The sequence below is a fragment of the Chamaea fasciata genome, unplaced genomic scaffold (assembly GCF_029207755.1).
Source record: "Chamaea fasciata isolate MVZ Bird 193981 ecotype frontalis unplaced genomic scaffold, bChaFas1.0.hap1 SCAF_3, whole genome shotgun sequence".
Lineage (NCBI taxonomy): Eukaryota > Metazoa > Chordata > Aves > Passeriformes > Sylviidae > Chamaea > Chamaea fasciata.
The window spans coordinates 82,859,013-82,869,923 of record NW_027094088.1 but is presented as its reverse complement, the minus strand read 5'-3'; the positions used below and the strand labels follow the sequence as shown (position 1 = coordinate 82,869,923).

At 40.9% G+C, this 10,911-nt stretch overlaps 1 protein-coding gene across 5 annotated transcripts in view; it reads left to right on the top strand.

Moving 5' to 3' along the window:
- The first annotated feature begins 2,093 nt into the window (after positions 1-2,093).
- SENP6 (SUMO specific peptidase 6) overlaps positions 2,094-10,911 on the top strand; it is a 72,995-nt gene continuing 64,177 nt past the window's right edge. For 2 of the 5 annotated variants that reach the window (XM_066179665.1, XM_066179663.1), the window contains exon 1: positions 2,135-2,381. In XM_066179665.1, the coding sequence (XP_066035762.1) occupies positions 2,330-2,381 (52 nt within the window). In that variant the 5' untranslated portion in view covers positions 2,135-2,329. Of the gene's footprint in view, positions 2,382-10,911 lie in introns of all 5 variants that reach the window. The other 3 variants (XM_066179666.1, XM_066179664.1, XM_066179661.1) reach the window with 3 other exon arrangements.

Here is a 10,911-nt window from a genome sequence, read left to right as displayed (position 1 = left end):
TTTTTTCCTTCAGAAAGAAAGAAAACTCAGTAAATTCTGTCAGATTTCCCTCAGCAGGAAGGAGAATACTAATTTTCTCTTTCTCGCTGTTCACTCTGTTACTTCTTATACATGAAGAAAATCCTCTGGTTCCAAGCAAAGTTAAGAGGATCTGAAAAGATTTTGTAAGACTTGAGTGCTCTCAGTATTGCATTCCCTCACAAATACTTCTCAAAAGAAAAAAACAAACCACTCTAAGACTGAGAACAGACTACTAATAAAAGTTATTAATTAATAAGTTTTGACTACATTCAACCTCTTGCATCCTTAAAGAGCTTCAAAATAAAGGAAAAAAGAACATTGCAATGAGATGTAATTTAGGGCAGTTTTAATGGAAAACTTTTTTCCATTTCAATGGAAAACTTTTTTTTTCCATTAAAAAGTTTATGTTAAATTATCAATCAAAAAGTCTAAAATCAACCATGCATCTAGATTAACACCGATAGCTTATTCCCTTATTCTACTTTAAAAGGGTATTTTAACCTACACGGTACCTCAGTTCACTAAAACTCTGAAGCTGCATATGATACCTTGATTAGTAAGTCCATTACTGTGCATCAAATATTCAAATAATTCATAATCATAACTCATAATCCTTAGTCTTTAAAAAATTGTATAGAATTGTGTAGACCTGGATCAGTCTAATCTCACCTGTCAATAAGAATTTGGTTTTGTGGATTAATGTTGTAACCTCAGCAGTAAACCCTCTAACTGGACAATACCCCTCTGAGATACAAGAGGGTATTTTTGAAAATTAGATTCTAATTTTTTTTTTTAACTATTAGGTTTCTATTGAACAGACGATTTTCTGGTTTCTCTGTAATTAGCTGGGACCAATTTCTCCTAATTGTTTCCTGTTAATCTCATTACTAATGAAACAAGGATATTTTGTGATCTATCTTTCAGGAAGCTTTTTTTTTTTCCTAAGGAAATTTTGAAGACTCAGATTTATAGGTTTGCCAGCACTGTTCCAGCTTTTGGGATGTTTTCTAAGTACTTGCTAGCTCTGGTGGTACGATGTAGCACTTGGGGAGCAGTCTGGTATCTCCTGTTGTCTTCCAGACTGCTTTCTGCCTCTCGAACTCATAAAAACTGAGCACTCTCGAAAGTATTTTAAACACGCTAGGTGCATTCAGGAAGAAAAATAACAAATTTAGAAGACTTAAAGGAAAACAACAATTATCCTCTTTCTAGCCCTTAATCTTCATATGCACTAGGTGCTTTAATTTACCTAATTTAGGACTTCAGTCTACTAACTCTTCAGTTCAAGTATTGTTGGCAGCCCACTTTTCAGGGATTAGAAATGTTAGAAACCAGGTACCTCAGACATGAGAATTCCCCAAATCTGCAGTAAAGCAGGGGGAAGGGGCGGTCAATAGAATCCCAGATTAAAGAACCTGAAGAAAGGAGTATCTGGTTTTCCTTAGCAATAGACTATCATGAACTGTCATTTAGTTTTTAAAGGATGCATGGTTTTTGTATTTCAGCTTCACGGGAAAGCTATTTAAAACGTAAAACCGTATGTGCTAGAAGTCAAATGTACCTGAGGCCATGACTTGCAATTTCAGTTTAGTTGGCGTGGCAACGCTGTACATTTTGCAAAATCCAACTTTTGGATTTGGATATGATCAGGCCACAGAAGATTTTAAGATTAACAGGAATCTTTGAATCTTGCGAAGACCTTTTTCCCGAGCTTGAGCGAGGTGAGAGGCCGGCAGGCCCCAGCGCATCGCCATGGACTCCCGCACTCCTCTAACTTCATTCATTTTATCCGAGCCGCCTCCTCGTCTCCCAAAAGCTGCTGCCTCCAGGCTGATCGAGGAGGGAGCGGGAGAGCCCGAGGTACTGCGGGGCGCAGCGCTGCTGCGGCCATTTTATGGTCCCGGGGCCGGGCGAGCCGGCGGCCCCCGCGGCGGGAGAGGCGCGGGCCGGGCCGGGCAGCGCCGTTCGGGAGCGGAGGGGCGGCAGCTCCGCGCCCTCGCCCTCCCGCGCTCCGGGGACGCGTGCGGCGGGTCCCGGCCGGGCCCGCCTGCCCAACGGGCCCGCTCGGGGGTGCCGGCGACGGGCGCGCTGAGGGAGGAGCGGGCGCGCTGCCGCCGCTTCCTCCTGCGCGGGGGCCGGAAGGCAGCGCGGCCCGGCAGCGGGAGAGGGCCGGGCCTCGGCGGTAGTGCCGCCGTTGCGGGTCAGCCACCCAGCCTTCCGCAGTGGGGGCGGGCAGGCCGGGGGAAGGGCCGGGCCCCGCCGCCGCGCTGGGCGATGGAGTGAGGGAGCGCTACGCGGCAGCGGGAAGATGGCCGGTGGCGGCGGCGGCGGCGGCTGCAGAGACAGCTTGTTTCTGGAAGGTGCGTGCAAGGCTGCGAGGAGGGAAATGTGGCCCGCGAGCCGCGTTTCCCTTCTGGCGATCAGGAAAGGGGCACGGCGCAAACTGGGGAATGGGGGAGGCGGGCGTGTGAGTTCATATGGGGTGGGGGTTATGGGTCTCCTTTGGGTGCGACGACAATGAGAGGTGGCTTCGTGGTGGGGGAAGGGTGGCTGCTGTGCTTAGGTCTGGTGAAAAGAGACCTGCTTTTGAGGGAGGGCTTAGTGAGGGCGATTTGGTTCATTTTCCTTTTTTCCTTTCTTTCTTTTACTGTTCCGAGACGTTGGGAGTGCGGTGTTTCTCTCCTTTGTCGGGGCAGCGCCGGGAGCAGCCCGGGCTTGGTGCGGCGGCAGGACCGAGCCGTGGCGCGGCGGGCGCTGGGCGGGGGGCGCCGGGCAGGGTAGCGCTGGGTGCGAGGGGAGGCCGGGCTGCCTTGCCCTGCCCTCAGTCTGCTCCCAGGCCCCGGCCTAGCCCCTATGCTTTGGCCCCACCATAAAATGAGTCTTCGCCTGCTCCTAAAAGGCTCCTGGAAAGGTTTGGGTCTGAGTTTAATTTTGGGAGGGAGGGCAGTGGTTAGGATTGTGATACGGAGGGAATGATGAACCCTAGTACCTGCATTTGAAAGAAACCTTTTGCGTTTGTAAAGGCCTGACTTGATTTTTTTTTTTCGTTAGATGGTTTTGGTGTCTTGAGGGGTCTTTTTTGTCACTATGAAGCTTTTAATTATAATGGAAAAAGCTCCCTGAAATTGGAATATTTTAACTGTTGAGTCTTCACGGTTTCATTGATACATCGAAAAAATTGCTACTGTAGTCTTGCAAAATTGCTACAAGCACATGTCCTGATGGCATAGACCAGTAGTCTGGTAAATTCTGCCAAATTACCATGATGATAACAAAGAAAAATTAATGAAATTAAGTACTCCTCATAAGCAGAGTTTTTCAAGTCAGGACTAAGTTTAGCATTGAAGATTTGCAGTATCTGTATTGCACGGAACATAACCTCTTGCAGATTTTCTCTTGCTGCAAGATGTTGGATATTGGCTTTTTATTACAAGATGTTCTGGAATAGATGTACTTTGCGAACAAAATACTGCTTGTTGTTTTGAATATTTAATCTGGACTTCTGATGTTCAGAAACTCTGGTTAATAACAGCTGTCGTGTTACCTCCCTTATACCTTTAAAGTATTTGGTGGTGAAATGCAGGCACTCCACTTTTTCCTGAAGTCTCCACAGAGGAGAGTGTTTCTGAGGTTTGTGCAGACAGCTAAAAGTGTTAAGGTGATGACTAGTTACTGTCTTCTATGTGCACCTTGAGTACTGGCTGGCTGGACAGGTGGCTGAGAGAAGATGGATTTCATATGCAATATTCACACTGTTTTTGCTTACGAATTCTCTTTCCAGCAGCAGGAGCAACACAACACTGGATAGCATCTCCATTTGAAGCTTCAGTGTTCCTCCATGGGTGAACTGAATTATCAGCTGGTTTTGTGTTTCTCCATTGTTTGGGAGCACATTTATTTTAGGACTGGTGATGTGATAGAAACCCTAAGAGTGCAGCCACATGTGAAGAAAATCTGGTGTAGATAGTGGTGACAAAAAATTCATGGAGGTGGGCCAAGTCCAAATGGGGCAGTCATATTGGGCAGATTCAGTAAGAGCTGGTAAAATCTGTACTGATTTGAAGCAGAGGGAAAAGGCTTTCAAATGTTATTTGATAGGTACTTATTAATTTATAGAAAAAGTACCGGCATAGAATATCCATAAATACATGTATATATATACATGAGTTTTTTGGCAATCTGGAAAGGTAGCATTAGATCAACCTAGTGATGTTAGAAACACTGTTACCCAAAGGCTAGACAAGCATGAGAGTGCCAGATTTGTGAAACAAGTATAATGGGGACAAAAAAAGGGGTGAAAGTGTGCAGAGTGGGAAATATGGCAACTTCTATTGTGGGATGAAGGTTATTAATACATGAGCCTGGAGCTGTAGCTGTAACTTGTCTGAGTGTGTCTGTTTAATGGAGTCCTTTGAAGGCTGTGTAAGCAACAACCAAAAATTGTTTACTTAATGTTTATGGAAGTGTTTTCTCACAGACTGGCAAAGGGGAGGGGCAGGACTCCTCTGTCCATCCCTGCCTTAAATGTGCACAGAAGAAGTCTGGGCAAAATGGGTGTTGGGTCTATCACCAGTTAAACTCAGTCTAAGGGACACTACTGGTTAAGTACATACATTCATGTGTGTGTTTGTATACATACATGTACACAGATATTTCTGGTGCTGTCCTGCTTACATTGGCTATCAATCAGACTTAAGATAAATACACAGTTCAGTGAAATAAATTACTTTTCAGTGTGACAGTTTTTGAGAATTTTGGTTGTAATTCCATGTGTCCAGTGAGATACTGCTTTTCTTTCATTTAGTGTAACAGATGTTGCTGTGAAGAAATATGTCTGTCATTCTTCTGTAAAAGTGCTTCCTCTTAATATTTTTATTATTTTATTCTCCAGTAGAAACAAAATGATCTTTCTGGAAGGGTTCCTTGAATGATTGATTTGTTGTCTTTCTTCTAATACCATTCTTGAACATAATGATTCATACCAGTATGTGGTTTTTTGTCCACTTCTGTGTATTTAATGTGCATAATTTTTTATTCTCTATTGTATAGACTGTTTAAGGCAAATGTGAAAAATAGCCCTAGGACTATAATGGACTCTTTTTAAAGCTGCATTTGTTATCATTCTGAAGCAATGATACTTGTTCATCACATAGACGTGGATATACAAGGCCTGCATGATGACTTCATTTGAAGTGCCAGGACTGTTAGAAGTGAGGAAAGTACTCTATTTTTGTTATTTAATCTACATGCAAGTGAAATCAGTAAAACTGTTCTGAATTTGCTTTTTTTGCAGTGATGTTTCAAAGTTATGGGCTGAATATGCAGAAATTCACACTAACAAAGTATTTCTCTTACATGGGAATTCTTTCCTGATGTGGAGGAGGAGAAGTTTAGTGATTAGAAATTTGTGTCTGCAGCAGTTCCTGTGTTTTTTAACTGATAGTCACATGTAAAACACAAAGAATGGTAGGCAAATTCATTTGGATTTAAGGTAGGAGGCATGTTAAACATGTGGGAATGGAGACTACTGTTGGTCATTACCTTGGAGAGTAATTGTGGGAACTCTTTGTTTTCTGCCTCCTTCACTATTACTGAATTGCAGGGAAATTGTAATTTCTCTTTTCCAACATGAAGTTTAAAGTTTACCTATGCTTATGCAGTAGATAATAGGTAAACTGTAAAATATTTTCCAGAAGAAGATACGGAAATGTATTATTCTTACCTATTTTCTTGTTTCAGTCTCCTGGTGATTACAGGAGGGACACCGAGAACCACTATCGAATTTTTTCTTTTTGAGGATCTCCTTTCTAAGGAATGTTGCCAGTCCTTAGCTTCAGAGCTGTTGAGATGTTTCAGTGCAGTTGTGCAGGAATTTGCTCAATTTTCATTCCTATTTCTTGGCTACAGGTTTCCTAATAACAGTAAAAAAACCTGTGTGGTCTACCTGTTAGCAGCAGTATCAATTTCACAGTTGTCTGCCAGAGGACTCCAGAAGCCTGCTTTGTTCTTTTTTCAGTTCACATGTAAAGAATTGTCTTCACCAAAGCAAGAGTTGTAGACTTACGTATTTTTTAAGAGTAGCTGAGTTTCTAGGGTGGTACAGAAACATGCAGCTTTTGTGTATTAGTGTAGAGTTACAGACTTCTTTTGAAGTGGTGGTCAGCCCCTCCTCTCTCTTTTTTTTGTTTCTGTTTTTAATCATACTGGGGAATCTCTGACTGGAATAATACAGATTAGGAGGGTAGAATGGAGTTTATATTCAGGTAGAACACTTAAAAAACTTTTCTGCCTGCCAGACTTTCCTACCTGCAAGACTCTTCTCTTTATTTTTCTCTTAACAGTGAAATTTAATAATTAATTGTTGTAATCATCTCTAATCAAAGTCTCTCGTGCTTTATTTGTGACGTAATGGAGATTGTTATTAGATTGAAAATGTGGGGAAGAGTTGTCTCAAATATCACTTATCTTCTGTGCCTGTCTGATCTTCTGCTTTATCCTGTTGAATTCTTCTCTGCTTTACATCTGTCCCATCAATGTCCTGACAGGTTCTGTTTCTTCCATTTTTCTTGAGAGTGTTGTTTTTGTTTTTTTTTAATGAGAAAGTGCAAAGTTTGTGACTTCCATGGCTTGTTTATATACCCCAGTCCTTTAACCTGTTCTGATTTTTTTTCTAGCACTGCACATGTATCTTCTTAGACTTAAAGAATGTTCAGCTGTCTTGTCCAATGGTTTTGAGAATAGGAAACCTTCTGACTTGAGTAGCAGGTTATTTTCTGTGAATGAAACTCACTTGTTGAGAACTATTTCTCAACAAAGGCAAATTGAAAACATTTACTGTCTTATTTTTTTATACATGCCAGACTAACTTGGGTGATAGGTGGCATAAAATCTTGAGAAAGACAGGGTGCTTCTTAAAGTATGTAGAAAGATACTAAAAATAAACCTAATTAAGCTATTACTGCTCTACAACGTATTTTGCAATATTTTTGGGAGCACATTCTAAGGTAAAAGCCTGTGCTCCAGTCCTCTTCCACATCATCACCTTCTTGAGGCAGGATTCCAGGAGCCGGGGCTTGTCCTGAGCTGTCAGAAGTGTAAAGGATCTGTGCACCATTTTCTGGTTTTCATTGTGGAGGCATTTATTATTTGGTAGTTTTTCCTAAGTGACTGCTGCTCTATTAACTTCTACTCTATTATTGCTAGATAAACTGCTGCTGTATTACTCTTTTCTCCAAGTGGGACACAGAAGGTTCTGGTGTAAGAGTAATTGTCTTGTTTGGGATGCTGTATCCACTATTATTTGACTCTTGGATTTGGTAGTAAACTCTTCCCTCAGAAAAAAAAGAATTTCTAGTGGGTTTTAGTGGAAAAAAACCAGTTAAATGAGAAACGAATTCCTAAAAGAGATCCTTACACTCTTCTTTATTTAAGTATAAATAAAAAAAAGTAATAGTAATAACAAAAGTAGTAACATTAATATGTGGTTGGATAGCAAACATTTAACCAGCAGTTAGAAGATGTCATGCCTTCACAGATATGATCCTGTTTAGATATTTCAGTCTTTTCCTTCTTGTTTTATGTACAAAGATAATATAGATTATTTTTTTTAATGGTTTCAGCAGCAACTGTGGCTTTTGTTACTGTTGTTTCTGGACGACTGTACATGGATTTTGGTGCAGTATCAGACTTCACCTAGTCTATTGTTTTAGCTTTGTCTCTTGATTGAGGAGCACCCAGGTGTTTTGTGTTGTAGCAGATCCTGTAATGTGAGACTAACCACCAAACTTGCCTCTTATAAATACTGCTTTGTAAGAATATGAAGGCTTTTTGAGTCACCTCATTATTTTGCTTCCTTCCTTCCCGGTAATAAGATCACCTATTTCCAACTTCTCTGCCACAGGCAGGGACACCTTCTACTAGGCCAGATTTCCCCATCTAACCTGGCCTTGAACACTCCCAGTGTTGGTGCATCCACAGCCCCCTTGGGCACCCTCTGCAAGTGCCTTACCACCCTCAATGTCCTTGGCTGTTGTGTTTCGTTTCGAGTAACAAATGCGGTAGCATAGCTTTTATTTTCCCAAAACTAAAACTCTTTTATTTACAGAGATGTAAAGGTCTTACAGGTAAAAATACAGAAGTTCTGTGAAGCTTGCTCACTCCATTAAGCAGAGGTGTCAAAATACATATATATAATATTTTTATAACCTGAAGTGAAGGTTTCAGCGTTGCCTGAGCATGGTTCGGTTTGCTGCTCACTGGTGTTAGTTCCTTCAGTGGCTGAACAGTCAGTGAGAGGACTTGGGGCACAGTACACTGTATGCAAAGTGTGTTGCAAAGAAAGGAGTGCAAGAGTGTGCAGGATAGCTTAAGATGCGGTGGGAGGCTGAGAAGCCAAATAAAAATGGAGCTGTTGTGGTGGAGGATACTGTAGAGATACCAGGAAGAAATCTGGGTTTGGGGAAAAAGGACAAATGTAATTCTCATCTTAACTTGGGTGTTGTAAAAGGCACTTGCTTTGGGGGTGAGGGGAGCACATTTGTTAAGTTCCTTTCTTTTGGCCCATGGTTTGGCACTTACTTGGTTTCAGTTTGAAGAGTTTTTTTAAGGTAACAATATTTTTACATAGAATAAAATCTGTCTAATGCTCTGTACCTACTTTCTATGAAGAAAATTAAAGCATTAGTAAAATATTGCTGTTCTCACTATATAGAATTAAATTTGTTGGCAGCTTTATCTTACACATTTAATTTTTAAAAGCATGTGTTCCTAACTTCCTGTGTCTGTGTTGAGCAGCCCAGCATGCCTAATATGTTCAGGTTAAGCTGACCTCAAGCTGTAATTAAGTCAGAATTGGTGTCTGAATGTCACGGTAGTGGGTGCGACTCCATTTTGGAAGCAGAGCTGCATGTACTTTCCAGCACCCTGGAGACTTAACCAGTTTCTTGCCAGAGAGATTGAACTTGCTGTGTTCTGTCTTGCCAGGTTGGCACTTTGCCAGATTTCTGTTGGATTTGCTCATTGAAGGGTAACTGGTAGATGTAGAACAATGGTTTGGATGGGGGAGAGCATGCAGCCTCTCTCTACCTGTGTGGAGAATAGGACCTTTCCTGTTCCAGCTCTGCCTGGTGATCTGTTAAGTCAGGCCAAGGTGTAAGACATAGCTTAAACTTTGTAATAGGTATTTTAGTGTCAGAGCAGCTTTATTCTGCCCAAGGAAACACAATTATTTTAAATAACAGGTTTTCTTCTGTGAAGAACAAGGTTATGGTGAGGGCTGCGGACTGGAGGGAATGAATTAACAGGCTGTGGTTATTTCTTCCCAGGTTGGTCAGCCAACCTTTAAGAAGTTTTTGTTGACAGACAAAGGCTGTAAGCAGTGCATGAGGCAGGGAAACATTTCTGCATAGGTGTCCCAGTAATTCCTATGAAAGAAGAATTTGGAGTGAAAGATTTTGGCATATCTTTCTCTGACTTAGTCTTGAGTGATTATAGATAAAGAGCAGTGATGATTTAGAACTCTGTGTTAAGCCCTCCTGGCTTTTTGTTTGTTTTCAGACCATATGAGCTGGAGCAAAGTTTCCCTGCTCATATCTCCCTGAGATTTTGTTTATTTTTATTGTAAGACTTGCCACAACAATGTTTTAGGAGTGAAAAATACTAATAATATTCAGCTGGTGTGGTAAAACATATTACTGTATGACATGATTAATAATAAGTAATCTTAGAAATTTATATCTGTAAGAAACAGCTGCAAAATATTTATTTTATGAGTATGTTTTTATTCAATGTCATACAATTGTTTAATTTGTACTAAAATTCATTCTACCGATGCATTTTTAATAATGTCATAGGATATAATGTTGTATTTGTTTGACATGTCCAATTTTTATGGCTCATTTAGCAAAATATGAATATCCTGCTGACAGAATTTAATACAACAGTCTAACAGATTATTCAAGAGCCCATTAGATGAGAATTTGAACTATGCAGTAGATGTTAGGTTTCATATTTACAATTGCCTTTGTAATTTCTGAGGCTCACTTCTAGAAACATTTACTGGAGTTTGTTGTAATTTTATTTCTACCAAGGCTTACTGCTTAAGAGACAATTTAAAGCTCCTTTACAATTGGGAATAAATTTTCAGAAGTGAACTTCAGGACTACTCTGGCCCAGGTCGTTGTGATTGCATACACCTGGCCCTGGGACAGTAATACTTCAGTGGAGATTTAATAGTTCTTCCCTAAGGCAGATATGTTGTAGTTGAATCTTTACCTGATATATACCACAAAAAACTATCTGTCATTGGTAAAGTAAAACGTTCTTTATCATGTAGCAAAGCCTATTTTAGATGGAAAAGGCACTGCTCATTAGGGGGAAGAAAGAAAAATCCAACTCAGCTGACTGCTGCCTTCTATGGGTATGAAAGCTTGCCAGTGTCTCTAAGAATTGGAGAAAACTCCAGGTATTTAGCCTTTACAGAAAGGCAAATGAAAGTATTTTTCTTGCCACATAGTTTAACTAACTCTTTTCATCATCCTTTCCCTACTCAGTTTTTTTTCTGAAATGTGCTTTGTTCATGTGACCAAAATTTTGAGGTTTTTAAATTGAGGTTGTTGAGCATTTTCTTTATTTGCTTTCTTTGCTGGCCGTTTCATGTGAATTTTGAACAATTGAAAGCATCAAAGAGGTGTCTTGCTCTTTTCTTTTTTTCTGCTTTAATTACATTTAGAGTTTCCTCTTACGGAAGAAACATTTCTTGTGGTAGTGTTCGAGGCCCGGCTGGATGGGGGTCTGAGCGACCTGCTCTAGTTGAATGTTTTCCCCCTGCTCATGGTGACAGGCCTGGAAGTAGATGATGTTAAAGGTCCCTTCCAGCCAAAACCATTCTGT